Raw genomic sequence first — 20,143 nt, 5'->3', positions numbered from 1 at the left:
CAAGGTGACTATGCTGTCTACTGATGATGTGTGATGTACCTCTACATCTGTAAAACAGGTATCAAGGTTAAACAAGGTAACTATGCTGTCTACTGATGATGTGTGATGTACCTCTACATCTGTAAAACAGGTATCAAGGTTAAACAAGGTAACTATGCTGTCTACTGATGATGTGTGATGTACCTTTACATCTATAAAACAGGTATCAAGGTTTAAACAAGGTAACTATGCTGTCTACTGATGATGTGTGATGTACCTCTACATCTATAAAACAGGTATCAAGGTTAAACAAGGTGACTATGCTGTCTACTGATGATGTGTGATGTACCTCTACATCTATAAAACAGGTATCAAGGTTAAACAAGGTGACTATGCTGTCTACTGATGATGTGTGATGTACCTCTACATCTGTAAAACAGGTATCAAGGTTAAACAAGGTAACTATGCTGTCTACTGATGATGTGTGATGTACCTCTACATCTATAAAACAGGTATCAAGGTTAAACAAGGTGACTATGCTGTCTACTGATGATGTGTGATGTACCTCTACATCTGTAAAACAGGTATCAAGGTTAAACAAGGTGACTATGCTGTCTACTGATGATGTGTGTGATGTACCTTTACATCTATAAAACAGGTATCAAGGTTAAACAAGGTAACTATGCTGTCTACTGATGATGTGTGATGTACCTCTACATCTGTAAAACAGGTATCAAGGTTAAACAAGGTAACTATGCTGTCTACTGATGATGTGTGATGTACCTCTACATCTATAAAACAGGTATCAAGGTTAAACAAGGTGACTATGCTGTCTACTGATGATGTGTGATGTACCTCTACATCTATAAAACAGGTATCAAGGTTAAACAAGGTATCTATGCTGTCTACTGATGATGTGTGATGTACCTCTTCATCTATAAAAACAGGTATCAAGGTTAAACAAGGTGACTATGCTGTCTACTGATGATGTGTGATGTACCTCTACATCTATAAAACAGGTATCAAGGTTAAACAAGGTAACTATGCTGTCTACTGATGATGTGTGATGTACCTCTACATCTGTAAAACAGGTATCAAGGTTAAACAAGGTAACTATGCTGTCTACTGATGATGTGTGATGTACCTCTACATCTATAAAACAGGTATCAAGGTTAAACAAGGTAACTATGCTGTCTACTGATGATGTGTGATGTACCTCTACATCTGTAAAACAGGTATCAAGGTTAAACAAGGTGACTATGCTGTCTACTGATGATGTGTGATGTACCCTACATCTATAAAACAGGTATCAAGGTTAAACAAGGTAACTATGCTGTCTACTGATGATGTGTGATGTACCTCTACATCTATAAAACAGGTATCAAGGTTAAACAAGGTGACTATGCTGTCTACTGATGATGTGTGATGTACCTCTACATCTGTAAAACAGGTATCAAGGTTAAAACAAGGTAACTATGCTGTCTACTGATGATGTGTGATGTACCTTTACATCTATAAAACAGGTATCAAGGTTAAAACAAGGTAACTATGCTGTCTACTGATGATGTGTGATGTACCTCTACATCTGTAAAACAGGTATCAAGGTTAAACAAGGTAACTATGCTGTCTACTGATGATGTGTGATGTACCTCTACATCTGTAAAACAGGTATCAAGGTTAAACAAGGTGACTATGCTGTCTACTGATGATGTGTGATGTACCTCTACATCTGTAAAACAGGTATCAAGGTTAAACAAGGTAACTATGCTGTCTACTGATGATGTGTGATGTACCTCTACATCTGTAAAACAGGTATCAAGGTTAAACAAGGTGACTATGCTGTCTACTGATGATGTGTGATGTACCTCTACATCTATTAAAACAGGTATCAAGGTTAAACAAGGTGACTATGCTATCTACTGATGATGTGTGATGTACCTCTACATCTATAAAACAGGTATCAAGGTTAAACAAGGTGACTATGCTGTCTACTGATGATGTGTGATGTAACTCTACATCTGTAAAACAGGTATCAAGGTTAAACAAGGTGACTATGCTGTCTACTGATGATGTGTGATGTACCTCTACATCTGTAAAACAGGTATCAAGGTTAAACAAGGTGACTATGCTGTCTACTGATGATGTGTGATGTATACCTCTACATCTGTAAAACAGGTATCAAGGTTAAACAAGGTGACTATGCTGTCTACTGATGATGTGTGATGTACCTCTACATCTGTAAAACAGGTATCAAGGTTAAACAAAGGTATCTATGCTGTCTACTGATGATGTGTGATGTACCTTACATCTATAAAAACAGGTATCAAGGTTAAACAAGGTAACTATGCTGTCTACTGATGATGTGTGATGTACCTCTACATCTATAAAACAGGTATCAAGGTTAAACAAGGTGACTATGCTGTCTACTGATGATGTGTGATGTACCTCTACATCTGTAAAACAGGTATCAAGGTTAAACAAGGTGACTATGCTGTCTACTGATGATGTGTGATGTACCTCTACATCTGTAAAACAGGTATCAAGGTTAAACAAGGTATCTATGCTGTCTACTGATGATGTGTGATGTACCTTACATCTATAAAACAGGTATCAAGGTTAAACAAGGTGACTATGCTGTCTACTGATGATGTGTGATGTACCTCTATATCTGTAAAACAGGTATCAAGGTTAAACAAGGTGACTATGCTGTCTACTGATGATGTGTGATGTACCTCTACATCTATAAAACAGGTATCAAGGTTAAACAAGGTGACTATGCTGTCTACTGATGATGTGTGATGTACCTCTACATCTGTAAAACAGGTATCAAGGTTAAACAAGGTGACTATGCTGTCTACTGATGATGTGTGATGTACCTCTACATCTGTAAAACAGGTATCAAGGTTAAACAAGGTTACTATGCTGTCTACTGATGATGTGTGATGTACCTCTACATCTGTAAAACAGGTATCAAGGTTAAACAAGGTGACTATGCTGTCTACTGATGATGTGTGATGTACCTCTACATCTGTAAAACAGGTATCAAGGTTAAACAAGGTAACTATGCTGTCTACTGATGATGTGTGATGTACCTCTACATCTATAAAACAGGTATCAAGGTTAAACAAGGTGACTATGCTGTCTACTGATGATGTGTGATGTACCTCTACATCTGTAAAAACAGGTATCAAGGTTAAACAAGGTGACTATGCTGTCTACTGATGATGTGTGATGTACCTCTACATCTGTAAAACAGGTATCAAGGTTAAACAAGGTGACTATGCTGTCTACTGATGATGTGTGATGTACCTCTACATCTGTAAAACAGGTATCAAGGTTAAACAAGGTGACTATGCTGTCTACTGATGATGTGTGATGTACCTCTACATCTATAAAACAGGTATCAAGGTTAAACAAGGTAACTATGCTGTCTACTGATGATGTGTGATGTACCTCTACATCTGTAAAACAGGTATCAAGGTTAAACAAGGTGACTATGCTGTCTACTGATGATGTGTGATGTACCTCTACATCTATAAAACAGGTATCAAGGTTAAACAAGGTGACTATGCTGTCTACTGATGATGTGTGATGTACCTCTACATCTATAAAACAGGTATCAAGGTTAAACAAGGTGACTATGCTGTCTACTGATGATGTGTGATGTACCTCTACATCTATAAAACAGGTATCAAGGTTAAACAAGGTGACTATGCTGTCTACTGATGATGTGTGATGTACCTCTACATCTGTAAAAACAGGTATCAAGGTTAAACAAGGTGACTATGCTGTCTACTGATGATGTGTGATGTACCTCTACATCTGTAAAACAGGTATCAAGGTTAAACAAGGTGACTATGCTGTCTACTGATGATGTGTGATGTACCTCTACATCTGTAAAACAGGTATCAAGGTTAAACAAGGTGACTATGCTGTCTACTGATGATGTGTGATGTACCTCTACATCTATAAAACAGGTATCAAGGTTAAACAAGGTGACTATGCTGTCTACCGATGATGTGTGATGTACCTCTACATCTATAAAACAGGTATCAAGGTTAAACAAGGTAACTATGCTGTCTACTGATGATGTGTGATGTACCTCTACATCTATAAAACAGGTATCAAGGTTAAACAAGGTGACTATGCTGTCTACTGATGATGTGTGATGTACCTCTACATCTGTAAAACAGGTATCAAGGTTAAACAAGGTAACTATGCTGTCTACTGATGATATGTGATGTACCTCTACATCTGTAAAACAGGTATCAAGGTTAAACAAGGTATCTATGCTGTCTACTGATGATGTGTGATGTACCTCTTCATCTATAAAACAGGTATCAAGATTAAACAAGGTGACTATGCTGTCTACTGATGATGTGTGATGTACCTCTACATCTATAAAAACAGGTATCAAGGTTAAACAAGGTGACTATGCTGTCTACTGATGATGTGTGATGTACCTCTACATCTGTAAAACAGGTATCAAGGTTAAACAAGGTAACTATGCTGTCTACTGATGATGTGTGATGTACCTCTACATCTGTAAAACAGGTATCAAGGTTAAACAAGGTAACTATGCTGTCTACTGATGATGTGTGATGTACCTCTACATCTATAAAACAGGTATCAAGGTTAAACAAGGTGACTATGCTGTCTACTGATGATGTGTGATGTACCTCTACATCTGTAAAACAGGTATCAAGGTTAAACAAGGTGACTATGCTGTCTACTGATGATGTGTGATGTACCTCTACATCTATAAAACAGGTATCAAGGTTAAACAAGGTAACTATGCTGTCTACTGATGATGTGTGATGTACCTTTACATCTATAAAACAGGTATCAAGGTTAAACAAGGTAACTATGCTGTCTACTGATGATGTGTGATGTACCTCTACATCTGTAAAACAGGTATCAAGGTTAAACAAGGTGACTATGCTGTCTACTGATGATGTGTGATGTACCTCTACATCTATAAAAACAGGTATCAAGGTTAAACAAGGTGACTATGCTGTCTACTGATGATGTGTGATGTACCTCTACATCTGTAAAACAGGTATCAAGGTTAAACAAGGTGACTATGCTGTCTACTGATGATGTGTGATGTACCTCTACATCTGTAAAACAGGTATCAAGGTTAAACAAGGTAACTATGCTGTCTACTGATGATGTGTGATGTACCTCTACATCTGTAAAACAGGTATCAAGGTTAAACAAGGTAACTATGCTGTCTACTGATGATGTGTGATGTACCTCTACATCTATAAAACAGGTATCAAGGTTAAACAAGGTGACTATGCTGTCTACTGATGATGTGTGATGTACCTCTACATCTATAAAACAGGTATCAAGGTTAAACAAGGTGACTATGCTGTCTACTGATGATGTGTGATGTACCTCTACATCTGTAAAACAGGTATCAAGGTTAAACAAGGTGACTATGCTGTCTACTGATGATGTGTGATGTACCTCTACATCTATAAAACAGGTATCAAGGTTAAACAAGGTGACTATGCTGTCTACTGATGATGTGTGATGTACCTCTACATCTGTAAAACAGGTATCAAGGTTAAACAAGGTGACTATGCTGTCTACTGATGATGTGTGATGTACCTCTACATCTGTAAAACAGGTATCAAGGTTAAACAAGGTAACTATGCTGTCTACTGATGATGTGTGATGTACCTCTACATCTGTAAAACAGGTATCAAGGTTAAACAAGGTAACTATGCTGTCTACTGATGATGTGTGATGTACCTCTACATCTATAAAACAGGTATCAAGGTTAAACAAGGTGACTATGCTGTCTACTGATGATGTGTGATGTACCTCTACATCTGTAAAACAGGTATCAAGGTTAAACAAGGTAACTATGCTGTCTACAGCTATATGGTACTGAAACAGTCTTTATCAAAGACTTGGTAAATTAAGAAAAAGAAATTCCAATTGTATCACAGGAAATAGATACATCTGCTGATACTATGCTACTGATGTTGAATTTGGTACATTTTAGGCACCTTAAAGACATAAGTGTAGACTTTTTGTCTACATTCCTAATCACAAATTCATAACACTGGTACATAGTATGTAAATGATATATTTGTGTCTTTGATATCAAAAATCAATTGTTTTTACATTATATTTATTACCTTCGTGTAGGGCAAATTAAAACTTCAGCAAAAATGTGCAAGGTAGGCAATATTTTGAATTAATTCAATTCAGATCTGTGTATTGACAAACTCAGCTGACATTCCTGATAAGCAGATAGTCAATATGAGGGGCCTATAATGGTGTACTAATACACACAGTGTAAAGTCCCCCATATTGATTAGCCCTATAGACAACATCACAGTGTCCCCCATTAACATACGGCGAATACAATGGGGATGTATGCCACAGCATTCCGCGCCCAACAGTTAGTACAATGGCTGACAAACGTCCTACCATTCCACGCCTTACCATTACAATGAACATCCTCAATACCTATACTGATAATCAATTCTCAAACTAATTATGAATTCAGGTATAACAATACCATAACGGTGCCCAGGAAATCTGACCGACTGAGCATGCAGTCTTTTTTATGATAATAATGTGGACAGGTATATGAAACAGCAATTATACTAAACATATATCATACACAGGTATGAGTACAGCTTATGCAAATTTTCAGTATACCAATGAAGATTTTTTTCAAACTTGAAATTAACAAATCTTTATGATTACATGTAGTTCATTCTGAGATGTATATAAAAGGGGAATAAATTACTTCTCATTTTCATCAACATTTCTTTTTAATTTTCAAAGTGTATTTATGTGTATATTTAACTAAGATTTCAAAATCTTTTATTTCTGATCAGTTCATGTAGTTTGAAAGGTATTTAAAAGGGAGGTGCTTTAATGAATAATGATTTTTTCTCTCTCATATCCTCGTCATTTCTTCATTTACTTGATCTATCTTCACAATACTATTATACACATACTAATTATAAATTTGATTTGTATAGCAGCCTTTATCATGATGGTTATGTAATGTCTATTTTAATTTGACACTATCTCCATATCTCGTGATATAACGCTGATTCATACCTACTTACATACATTACTTTCCACGCCTTACACTGTCTAAGTAGACATTACCTTGAGGTCAACCGATACACGATTCCGTACTGAAAATCTTAGTTAAAATCTCTGTCTGGGAAAAAATTACACTGACGTCTTGGCTAGCAACTTTCAGTAACTTAAATAACACATATAGTTTATGTTTTACTTCAACACAAGCAGTTAATTATCCAGAAATTAGCTGTAATCTCAATCAAAATTGGAACAATACATAATTAAAATAAGTATAATGTATTTTCAGAATTTCAGTAATGGATCATCTAAAGGTGGCCGTACAACTTATATTTCATTTTTCATTCCCCCCCCCCCCTTTCATTTATTAGTTGAAGTGGAATACCAGTACCCAGTGGTCCTTAATCCAGGAATAGATTTTACAGAAACAATGTAATTTAATTAAATGGTTATATATTGTACATGTACATCTATATCAAATGTTGATGGTCAAAGAAGTAATATCAACAGGATTTTCTAGATGACACAGGATCCAATCAAACGTAAGTCTGTTGGATACGAATTACTTCAAATGGTAAATATGGGACAAGGAAGTAATTCCAACCGTGTGGACAAAACAAAATTGTCAAATTTTCGAGGCGATCTGCCCCTTTATCAAAAATTGTTTTGTATGTCTTGATACAGGGGCAAGTCGCCTCGAAAATTTGACAATTTTGTTTTGTCCACACGGTTGGAATTACTTCCTTGTCCCATATATATCAAATGTTGCATATAAAATCTGAAACCCTGATTTTTTTTGCCCTCAATACATTACATGTGGTATGGACATTTCCCACTTCAGTAGAGAACATATTAGTGTTATGAGCTAATGAGGTTTTATTAGCTTCCAATTAACCGTTTTGGTTTCTGGTATGGGTATATCTAATTACACTCTGGGTCATAAAAGCATATAAATATCAAAAACAACTGAGATTTTGTTATTCCCAGGTAGTAGCTGGTGGCTATCTCGGTCTAAACAAATGTTGTCTGGGAAATATTATCAAAATATATTGTCAAACTATTGGAAAGACTGATGAACATTCTGACCTGTACTGTGTACTACCCACATATTAGGTAAAATGATTTAAGCTTCCAAGCTTCCTGAGAAATATTTGTATACTGCCCTGGGGAGGGATCAATCACTCAAGTAACACAGAACAATCAAGGCGATATAGGCTTAAGATATGTCACTAATTAAATGTTGTAAAATATCAAACATACTTATCATCAGCAGGTGACTTAACATGCATTTTACAAACTTAAAAAAAAGAGAAGGTTGCGATGCCAACTGTAAACAGCCTATAACTGTTCATGACATGACCTGTAATTAACATGTTTACCTGACAGATTACTACAGTAAAAACATGACCATGAAAAAGGAGTCATTTGACCCATAGTGTATATGGCACTGTTGGCCAGACCTATAACACTATATGTACGTAGGATTAGAGTGTTTGTTTTTACGGCCGACTTCACTAACGGGTCCACAAACATGCAGTATAAAAACTGGACTGGTCAACAATTATCGGCCATTCGTTATCGAATTATCGATCACAATGTACAATCAGTGTTTACGCTTCAGTGAACAGATTGATTAATTAACAGCAGGTGTCATGACATTTATGGTGGAATCAATGATGAAATCAATCTATAATTTGTACCTAATTTCCCCGTTACAGCTTCTGTACATTTTTATTTGTCCACAGATCAGTCTGAATTGATTTGTATACATTATGGCAGTAGTTTGTTACATAAACATGTCAATAGTTGTCAGAAAACATCATTTTCACCCCCTAAAGATTCTTTTTTTCTTCTTTTTGTCTAACCTATGCACACCTGACAATGATGATGAAATGCATAATGGGTAATTAAACCCCCCCAAACAAAGATTGAACTGAACCAACATTTCTATCTGATACAGCCAATATTATATGTCAAATAAAAGATATATAACTTTCTCTTCTTTCCTTTTTAATTTAAACCTTTTGGATAGCATCAGGACTTTCCACATAAACACCAAACAATTTTGTCAAAGTCTGAATTTCTTTCTTTTCTATCACAAAACTGGAGAACAAATTTTTTTCAGATCAAGGGGAACCTACAGATAAAACTTTAGAAAAAAGTACTCTCTGAAAAACAGCAGTAAGAAACTTCAATTGTCTAAATCCCAGATGGCTACCTGTCAGCCAAATTTGCAATATTCAGAACTAGTCTAAGGGGCTACCAGTAGTTTTCTGAGGATATGATTTTCTTTATTTTTTGTTTCACCTGTGCACACCTGGCATTGATAGTAATACAAGCATATATCAATATTAAGTTAACATACAAAACTCGAAAATAATGGTTAAATGGCAGAATTAATGTCTCCATCCCTCGTCAGAGTTGATCTACCTTTTACGATAAAGCAATTAATTACGGCTTTACTATCAGGTAGTAATAAAAAAAAGGCCCAGAGGGCCTGTATCGCTCACCTGGTTTTTTGTTAGTAATTATCACAAGACTCTGACAATTAGAAAAATAAGCAAAATTGACTCCCAAAGTTTAATTTTGAATCACAACCATACAATGATGCTATTGATACCATACAAATATGCTATCCAATACATAGGTTCAGAGACAAAGTAATTTATATGAAAATAGTAGCCTAATTGACCTTTTGACCTCGCATCTATTGCCGTCTAAGGCCCCGGGGGTCAGCCCTATCATTTGTACAATTTCAAATCCCAGCCCTATAAGGATGCTACCATTGCATTATAAGTGCTCTTCCATTCTTAGTTGCAGAGAAGAAGTCGTTTATATGGAAATAGCTAAATTGACCCCTTTTGACCCCACCCTTCAGGCCCCCGGGGGGTCAGCCCCATCATTTGCAAAATTTTGAATCCAAACCCTATAAGGATGTAACCATTGCATTATGAGCGTAATCCCATGTTAAGTTGCAGAGAAAAAGTCATTTATATGGAAATTGACCACTTTTGACCCCGCCCCTCAGGCCCCCGGGGGGTTAGCCCTATCATTTGCACAATTTTGAATCCCCACACTATAAGGATACTACCATTGTATTATGGGTGCTATACCGTGCTTAGTTTCAGAGAAGAAGTCGTTTATATGGAAAGAGCCAAATTGGCCACTTTCGACCCCGCCCCTCAGGCCCCCTGGGGGTCAGCCCCATCATTTGCACAATTTTGAATCCCCACCCTATAAAGATGCTACCATTGCATTATGGGTGCTATACCATGCTTAGTTTCAGAGAAGAAGTCGTTTATATGGAAATAGCCAAATTGGCCCCTTTTGACCCCGCCCCTCAGGCCCCCTGGGGGTCAGCCCCATCATTTGTACAATTTTGAATCCCCATCCTATAAGGATGCTATCATTGCATTATGGGTGCTATCCCATGCTTGGTTTCAGAGAAGAAGTCGTTTATATGGAAATAAGCCAAATTGAACCCTTTTGACCCCGCCCCTCAGGCCCCCCGGCGGTCAGCCCCATCATTTGTACAATTTTGAATCCCCAACCTATAAAGATACTACCATTGCATTATGAGTGCTATCTCATGCTTAGTTTCAGAGAAGAAGTCGTTTATATGGAAATAGCCAAATTGACCCCATTTGACACCGCCCCTCAGGCCCCCGGGGGGTCAGCCCCATCATTTGTACAATTTTGAATCCCCACCCTATAAGGATGCTACCATTGCATTATGGGTGCTATCCAATGCTTGGTTTCAGAGAAGAAGTCGTTTATATGGAAATAGCCAAATTGACCCCATTTGACCCCGCCCCTCAGGCCCCCGGGGGGTCAGCCACATCATTTGTACAATTTTTAATCCCTACCCTATAACGATACTACCATTGCATTATGAGTGCTATCTCATGCTTAGTTTCAGAGAAGAAGTCGTTTATATGGAAATAGCCAAATTGACCCCATTTGACCCCGCCCCTCAGGCCCCCGGGGGGTCAGCCCCATCATTTGTACAATTTTGAATCCCCACCCTATAAGGATGCTACCATTGCATTATGGGTGCTATCCCATGCTTGGTTTCAGAGAAGAAGTTGTTTATATGGAAATAGCCAAATTGACCCCTTTTGACCCCGCCCCTCAGGCCCCTCGGGGGGTCAGCCCCATCATTTGTACAATTTTGAATCCCCACCCTATAAGAATGCTACCATTGCATTATGGGTGCTATCCCATGCTTGGTTTCAGAGAAGAAGTCGTTTATATGGAAATAGCCAAATTGACCCCTTTTGGCCCCGCCCCTCAGGCCCCTGGGGGGTCAGCCCCATCATTTGTACAATTTTCAGTTAGTAGCCCATAAGGATGCTACCAGTCAATTTTTGTTAAAATCCGACCAGCGGTTATGGAGAAGAAGTCGATTGTTGACGGACGGACGGACGGACGGACGACGGACGACGGACGACGGACGACGGACGCCGGACGCCACGGTATGGCATAAGCTCACCTTGGTCTTTACTATCAGGTAGTAATAAAAAAACTCATTTAAAACACAAGATTTCCGCTGCATATTGCCCAAAAAGTTACACAACAGATCAAGGTGACATGGGGAATCATTCTACCAGATTTGATAACAGTACTCCACTTCCTCAAATACAACATATCCCTTTCTATGTCATTGTTGAAATCCAAGATGGTCACTAATTAGCCAATTCATATCTGGATAGCTCAACAAGTTACACATTGTAGTAAAGAAATAAGAGATCCCAAAAGGATCCCATTGACTGATCTATGTCTGACAATGAAAAGAGGAATCTTTTCTGTGCTTTTTGAACTTTCAAAATCTAAGACGGCTGCCTGTCGGCCATCTTGTTGATGAGTTGATCCCAAAATGCTACATTTTTTGTATACACAACTAGGACCTATGTGAATTCTATACATATAAAATTTATGACAGATCTCTTCAGTACATTCTGAGAAAAAGCTGTAAAAAAATTCAACTATCAAATTCAAGATGTTGATCATCTTGTTGGCTGATCGGTCTCAAGATGCAATATGCACAACAAGGGCATCAGGGGGAGTCTACATACATGTTACATCACAGTTTAAGACGGGCTGCAGTGGTCAGGTGGTTCATATGTCCCTTCATATTACCTTGAGACCTAATCCCTCGCGCAGCATGTTCAAACCAGGGGCCAATTTCACGAACATTCCTTAAATTCAAGGAATTACTTAAAGATGCTCCACCGCCGACAGAGCATAAATGATATTCATCATTTGAACAATAATTGGTGTTTAATCGTGTATATATATGCCTGATTAACACAAAAAATAATATGAAATAATTTATTTCGCCTTTGATGCATGCGCAATCAGTACTTCATTCCATATAGGATATAGTGCCACTGAATTTTTTCGGGATGCAATTAATTATTTTTCATATTTTTAACTTGAAGTAAAATTAGAAGCTCGAACTTTTAAATGATGGTAATGGTGTAAAGTAAGTAACTTTTATAACTGAAAAAATATACTAAATCGTCTGCTCCTGTTTTTGATAGAGAAATTATACCATTTGTCAGCGGTGGAGCATCTTTAACTTAAAATTCTCTATAGGAAAACATTACAGATTTTAAAGTTGCATTTCTTGCAATTTTCAACATCACAAACTCTCATAAAACATACAATGTGTGAATATGGATGCTTATATATGATGGTTCAGATTCATGAAAACACCAATATACTATTGACATAGCGGTAAATGTCGCATGAAATATCACATGTTTTGAAAGAACTGCCAGTCAACGCCATGTTTCAAACTTTCGAGTAATATCGAAAAACCAATTGCATCACGTGACCAACATCGACGATACCCGTATAGATCTAAACCTCCCGAGCTGTATCATGTGGTCAATATCAACAATACCCATGCAGATCGGAACAGATCCGATACTTTGCGAATACGAACTTTACAAAAGTCGGTAAATATCGAAAGTTTTAGAATTTAGAGAGGCGGAGAAATATATGTAAAACACTCTAAATATTTTTTCTATGCCAAAAATACAATAAGTCACAGACCATACAACTTTAAATAAAGCTCCTTAACTAAAGAATGAAATGTATTTGTGTTGTATGGGTGATAATGACATGTATTTGTGTTGTAAGGGTTATAATGACATGTATTTGTGTTGTAAGGGTTAAAATGACATGTATTTGTGTTTTAAGGGTTAAAATGACATGTATTTGTGTTGTATGGGTTATAATGACATGTACTTGTGTTGTAAAGGGTATAATGACATGTATTTGTGTTGTAAGGGTTATAATGATATGTATTGTAAGGGTTATAATAACATGTATTTGTGTTGTAAGGGTTATATTGACATGTATTTGTGTTGCAAGGGTTATATTGACATGTATTTGTGTTGTAAGGGTTATATTGACGTGTATTTGTGTTGTATAAGACGGGTTATAATGACGTGTATTTGTGTTGTAAGGGTTATAATGACGTGTATTTGTGTTGTAAGGGTTATAATGACGTGTATTTGTGTTGTAAGTGTTATAATGACATGTATTTGTGTTGTAAGGGTTATAATGACATGTATTTGTGTTGTAAGGGTTATAATGACATGTATTTGTGTTGTAAGGGTTATAATGACATGTATTTGTGTTGTAAGGGTTATAATGACATGTATTTGTGTTGTAAGGGTTATAATGACATGTATTTGTGTTGTTAAGGGTTATAATGACATGTATTTGTGTTGTAAGGGTTATATGGATTGACATGTATTTGTGTTGCAAGGGTTATATTGACATGTATTTGTGTTGTAAGGGTTATAATGACATGTATTTGTGTTGTAAGTGTTATAATGACATGTATTTGTGTTGTAAGTGTTATAATGACATGTATTTGTATTTTGTTGTAGTGTGTGTGTATGGGTTATAATGACATGTATTTGTGTTGTAAGGGTTATAATGACATGTATTTGTGTTGTAAGGGTTATAATGACATGTATTTGTGTTGTAAGGGTTATAATGACATGTATTTGTGTTGTAAGGGTTATAATGACATGTATTTGTGTTGTAAGGGTTATAATGACATGTATTTGTGTTGTAAGTGTTATAATGACATGTATTTGTGTTGTACGGGTGATAATGACATGTATTTGTGTTGTACGGGTGATAATGATGTAAGATCTACTCACCCCGATAGTTATGGTGGTGATCAGAAAAGGTCCTCCATTTCCTTCATGAACTGATCGTAGGCGTCATCCTTGGTCTTGGTTTGAGCTGCTACAGATGCCGGGGCAGCTACAGGAGCTAAGCCTAATAACCTCTTCTCCTCTTCTTTTCCTGTCAAATAACCAGTTTATCATTATACACTTATGTTTGGACAATGAAACAGGGAGTATCAAAAATTTGCATTAGAAAAATCTTCTGCTGAAGGGAGATAACCAATTTTAAATGCAAATAACAAGTAATGGGTAGTGTCTTACTTTAAATTAAATCCTCAATGTTTCCCTATCACTTATATTTCCAATCTTCAACTGACATAAATCAGTAGAAAATACGCCCAAATAAAGAAGTAAAAGTTACCTGTGGGTTTGACCCGTCCCTTGGCATCTCTGATTTCTCGTTTGACTTTGAGAGCTGTTGGTGTGAATCTTGTAACATCTCCCATCACATTCTTGATCTGTGGCTTGGCCTCGATGGTTGCTGTGTTTTTCTTGTCATCCCCGCTAGCTTTCTGAGGAAGTTTCATGATACTAGGTGGCGCACTGAGCACATTAGGATTCTGAGAGGCTCCACCAGGGGGAGGTAAACCTGGAGGAAGTACACTGGGTGGCCCACCTGGTGGCCGCATTAATCGCGGTGGCATTACACCTGGAAGGCAAATGGCAGACAATGATAAAATTGTGAAAGAAAAACTCACAAACTAGGAAATTTGTGAAGAAGACTTGGTTATTAATTATTCTGTAAAATGCATCAAAATTGATAAATTTGAACATTTTAAAATAAATCCAGTTAAAAAGAATCATACTAAAGCTAATCCTAATTTTACTACTTCACATTCTCACAAATCAATAATCATAACCTTCATACAACAATCAATAGCAGACATTATTATCAATATTTAAACTCAAATTTCTTTTAACAGAAGGCCTCATATTCATAAAACTGAGTTGGAGTTAGATTTCTTTTGCTGCACATAGCATACCATTCAGTGCTGTATGTAAATGGTTTATAGCCAGTATATAGTATATATAATTACCTGGTGGTCCTGGGGGTAGTCGAGGGGGCAGTCTGATATTTGGTGGTAAACCTGGAGGTGGGCCTGGAGGTAAACCCTGGGGGCGTCCTGGGGGAGGACCAGGGGGCATCATCCTGGGGGGTGCTCCTGGAGGTCCTCCTCGCAACATGGGGGGTCTGAACATCATTGGAGGGGCACCAGGAGGGGGACCTGAGTCAGGAAACAAAATAATTGTATGATTTAATGAAACAATATGTGTAGAACCATTCATTGAACCTAATTTGTATACAGATAGCTCATACTTCTTACTTGAATTCTTAATAAACTTGAACACAAAATTGTTTGGAATATCAATTAAAAATTTGGCAATTAACATAGAAAATGAAATAACTTTGTGATATCTGCAGTTTTGTTTTTCAAACGTTAATCATACTTGGCCTTTAGAAATGATAACTGTCTGACCTGGAGGTACACCTGGAGGGAGGCCTGGGGGTGCACCAGGAGGGGGACCTGGAGGAACTAGTCTGCTAGAGGAAGCCTGCTGAGCCGTCTCATCTCCAGGAGGACCATCAGGCAGATTTGCCACAGCTTTCTTCTTCTCTTCTTCCTCCTTCTTTTCTTCTCGTCTTTCACTCTAATGATTAGAAACAAGATTACACAAAATTGTATGATATTAATTAGATTTAATTAAACAGACAGTGATATTGTTTAGTTTTCATGAGTGTCATCACCAAATGACAACACATCAAGATGATGGAATGACTCACCCTTCTGTCCCTGTCCCAATCTCTGTCCCTTTCTCTGTCTCTATCTCGACTTCTTTCTCTGTCCCGGTCTCTGTCACGATCCCTATCACGGTCTCTGTCTCTATCTCTGTCTCTCTCTCTATCTTTATCCCTATCCCGATCTCTGTCACGGTCCCTGTCTCTGTCGCGGTCTCTATCTCGATCTCTGTCCCGGTCACGGTCTCTATCTCTGTCCCGAGACCTGGTACTCCTGCTATCCTCCTCCTCTGTAACCGGTGGGACCTCGACACCCTTGGGACCTGGCTGTCCTGCCATCTTTAACATCATCGCCTGTAACGGAGTCACCCCAGACTTTTTCTGTAAACCAAACTTTAACCTTGTGTCTTTTTCCTCCTCGTCGGGATCCCTGGTATCATCATCGGCAAACCGAATCTTTCTCTGCTTAGCTGAAAACATGGAGAATTCAACTTAACTGACTTATTAGTACAAATTATATGAAAACAGTATTCTATGGACTCCAAAATGAATGTAATTACAAATCTCGTGTGAGAAAGGTTAATAACAGATGTACTTATCATTACATGGATAGAGAGATTGAGAGTGGTGAAAACATTAAAGATGCTCCACCGCTGACAAATGGTATTTTTTCACTATAAAACACAGGAGCAGACAAATTAGAATTTTTCTTCGGTTACAAAAGTTACTTACTTTACATTATTACCACAATTGAAAAGTCTGAGCTTCTAACTTTATTTCAAGTTAAAATTACAAAAAATAATTAATTGCATCCCGCAAAAATTCCGTAGCACTATATCCTATATGGAATGAAGTACTGATTGGGCATGCACCAAAGGCAAAATAAACTATTTTATTTTATTATTTTTTGTGTTAATTAGACCTATATATACACGATTAAACACCAATTATTGTTTAAGTGATAAATATCATTTATGCTCTGTCAGCGGTGGAGCATCTTAATCAATTACTAGATTTAATCTAACCTATGACCACCTAACATGTAAGTATGATGTTACCTTGCTGAGATTCCTCCAGATCTGGCTCTGGTAACATGGGCTCATCCTCTGCCATCATCTCGTGGGCCGCCTCAATGTCTACATCTACTGTTCCTAAGTTCTCCTCGATGTCTGTCAAAGGGACATAACTTTGTAAGCCAACATAATATGTGTGACTCTGACTTTTCATCTAAAGTATAATTATATACCTAGAACAACTCAACAAAGCTTCATTAATATCATTAAAGAATCAAATCTACTTTAAAATTTAATTAATATTTTTAGGTTATCAAATCTACTTTAAAATTTAATCTAATATTTTATTGACAAAAAGGTATTAAATGTCAAGATGAATGGCCATCAGCTGGCATAGTCTATCATAGTCTAAACAAACACAACAAATATGAACATTCAAACATGTAGGTAAGGGGAAGTAACTCCCTGATCTTATTTCAATACACCTGGGTACTACTATAGCGCTCTGATATTAACATTTTTCCCCCTTGGGATATGTGTTTCCAAAATAAAAGTGATATGATTTCAAATAATTTGATAAGGTGTCTAGTTGATTAGCTGTATCCACCACAACAGATACAGGCTACGTGGTTACTGCACAGGTGGATTTCATTCTTCTACTGTGTAGAGCAGATAAAGAAGATATATTTTATAAAGAAACATTAAACCAAACTATTTTCTGGTTCTGAAATATCTTCATACCTTTAGCAGGATCATATTCCTCATCCTCACTGTCTGACAGTTCTGGTGGAGGGCCAGGAGGGGGACCGGCAGGCTTTCTTCGTCTGGCCACTTCTATCTCCATAGCTGTTACTTCTCTTTGTCTATAACATGCAGCAGATGCCTACTTCATAGCAGTCAATGTCATAAATATATCAAAGGATTTTCTTATTTTCTCATCATAAAATCTCTGGCTTATCAGGAATTTTGTTTTATGTTTCAGTATCTGGCACCAATATTATTGAATATTACAATTATCAGCCATAGAAGAGCTCCTTCCCACATCAAAGAATCATATCCTTATAACTTACCCGTACGCAGAGGACTTTTTGAGAATTCCATGGGGCTGTTTGATGTCGTCTAGACTAGGTATAGGGATTTCATTAGGGAGAGGGATCAAGGAAGGAACTGTAACACAGGATTCATGTAAAAATATAATAAGTAGTACTTTAAAATCTTTATCAAACATCATCACAACATAGCAGTTCACAAATTATCATCAAGGCTTCTGCAACTAATCTTTATCAGCTGGCAAGATTAAACAGTAATGTGCTGATCTTCATACAGGTTTTTGTAGGAGGATTGGAATTACCCACATTTTAATCACTTGCCCAGAGTTCTACCTGAATGTTTCTAGTTTAAAAGGTCATTTAGAAAAAAAATCTTTAATATTCCTAACTAAAATTAATTTTTGCTTTAATTTACAAAGTTGATTGAAACATTTTCTAAAGACCAGTTCAGTACACTTATGACTTACTTGTACTATGTTGTGGTATATCCGGTAAGGGAATCTGATCCAGCTGTACTCGCTCAGCGTTCTTCACTTGCTCTGTTCAATAAAGAGATAATTGATTGTAGTTATCTGTATCATCTGTATGACTATATATATATACATCATTAAACATCTCCTAAACAGTGGCAGCTAGCTGTGAAAGCGCTAGAGATGGCAGTTTTTTAGTATTTAAATTCAATCATAAGGATATTCAACATTTATTTATTATATATATATAGATATGTACCAATGATTTTTAACACACACTGAGGCAGATTTAGATAACATCGCTGTATTTTAATTAAACACCAGTAAAACAATTATGTTCACCAGCTTTTTTTACTTTCACTTCATTCTTTTCACCTCACCAAAATATACTTGAAGCTGCATTCTTTTCTTTTCATAGTCATTTTCAGATTTTCGCAAATCACGAGCAAAGTCAGGATTTTCTTTTTCCTGTGAAAACAAGAATTATAATATTTGGTTTGTATGATTCACAAACACTCTGATACTAGTGATGTTATTGTTCAGATTTTCATTGTAACTGAAATTAATCAATGAAATTTGTTGATTTAAATGTAATACAAGTTTCTGTTTTTATTTCTTTTATATATCAAGCATTTATTATATTGTCAAAAACATGTTCTGGAAAGAAAAGGACTTTCTTTGTTGAGCAAAAGATTTTCAAACATACATAGTTCAATTAATTGTTACTTACATATAATTTCATGACCCTTTGAAATGTCTCCTTTAATTTTTTTCTTTTATCTTTTAATACTTTCTCGTTTAACTTTGGTGCTTCAATTGGGTTATATTCTGTAAAAGAAAGACAATTTAATATTGAAGACAGAATAACATAAATATATAAATGATCGTTTTTTTGTAACAGCATATCTATAATTCATATCTGGTTCGGTTTTATAAATAAGGGTGAAATGAGAAGATCATTGTTAGGGTTGAATATGTTTTATAAAATTATACACTTAGCCACTTACCCATTTTATCAATCATTTCCATTTCCTGTAGCAGTTTCAGTGGATCTTTGCCCTTCAGGACGGCTTGTCGGACCATCATACGCTGCTTCTTGTTCTACAAATAAATACAACTTTATATTATACCTTGATATGGCAGCAGCTGAAAAACATGAAATGAAACACAGATAAAAGTTATAACATCTCTAAATATGGAATTGCATGCACTAACTTCTATATCACATATTAACTATTTAGCATATTTTTTAAACTTAAACTAAGCAGTCAATGATACTCCCCTCCCCCTTTTTTTTTGCTTTATTAATGGATGATTTTTATTCCAACAGAAATGATAATAAAAAAAAACAAAAACAAAAACAATGACTGCTATATAAGTATAACCAATGAATACCTTTTTCAGCTCTTTCTTCCTCGCTTCCTTTCCTAGAAAAAAGCAAAATGATTAAATTATTTACTTGGCAAATGCTTGATTATACTTACGATATACATACAATAACATACAAAGCTTAAACCCAAGACAATCTATAAACCAACTTTGCATTTCACAACTTGGTGGATAAGCATTACGGTTAGAGTGAGACAAGACAATTTGTCAAAAC

General features: G+C 36.5%; 1 protein-coding gene across 1 annotated transcript in view; it reads right to left on the bottom strand.

Annotated features, from left to right (window-relative positions):
- Positions 1 to 20,143, bottom strand: part of LOC138323175 (WW domain-binding protein 11-like) — a 30,006-nt gene that overhangs the window by 7,118 nt on the left and 2,745 nt on the right. Inside the window, exons 2-14 of the mRNA XM_069267583.1 lie at positions 19,936 to 19,967; positions 19,548 to 19,641; positions 19,271 to 19,368; positions 18,921 to 19,008; positions 18,538 to 18,609; positions 18,092 to 18,188; positions 17,763 to 17,884; positions 17,067 to 17,177; positions 16,054 to 16,478; positions 15,749 to 15,920; positions 15,308 to 15,496; positions 14,632 to 14,919; positions 14,241 to 14,388 (exon numbers count right to left, since the gene is read on the bottom strand). Coding sequence (XP_069123684.1) covers positions 14,261 to 14,388; positions 14,632 to 14,919; positions 15,308 to 15,496; positions 15,749 to 15,920; positions 16,054 to 16,478; positions 17,067 to 17,177; positions 17,763 to 17,884; positions 18,092 to 18,188; positions 18,538 to 18,609; positions 18,921 to 19,008; positions 19,271 to 19,368; positions 19,548 to 19,641; positions 19,936 to 19,967 — 1,916 coding nt within the window. The 3' untranslated portion in view covers positions 14,241 to 14,260. The remainder of the gene's footprint in view (positions 1 to 14,240; positions 14,389 to 14,631; positions 14,920 to 15,307; positions 15,497 to 15,748; positions 15,921 to 16,053; positions 16,479 to 17,066; positions 17,178 to 17,762; positions 17,885 to 18,091; positions 18,189 to 18,537; positions 18,610 to 18,920; positions 19,009 to 19,270; positions 19,369 to 19,547; positions 19,642 to 19,935; positions 19,968 to 20,143) is intronic.

This window comes from Argopecten irradians, chromosome 5, assembly GCF_041381155.1.
Source record: "Argopecten irradians isolate NY chromosome 5, Ai_NY, whole genome shotgun sequence".
Lineage (NCBI taxonomy): Eukaryota > Metazoa > Mollusca > Bivalvia > Pectinida > Pectinidae > Argopecten > Argopecten irradians.
This window is presented reverse-complemented; position numbering and strand designations above follow the sequence as displayed.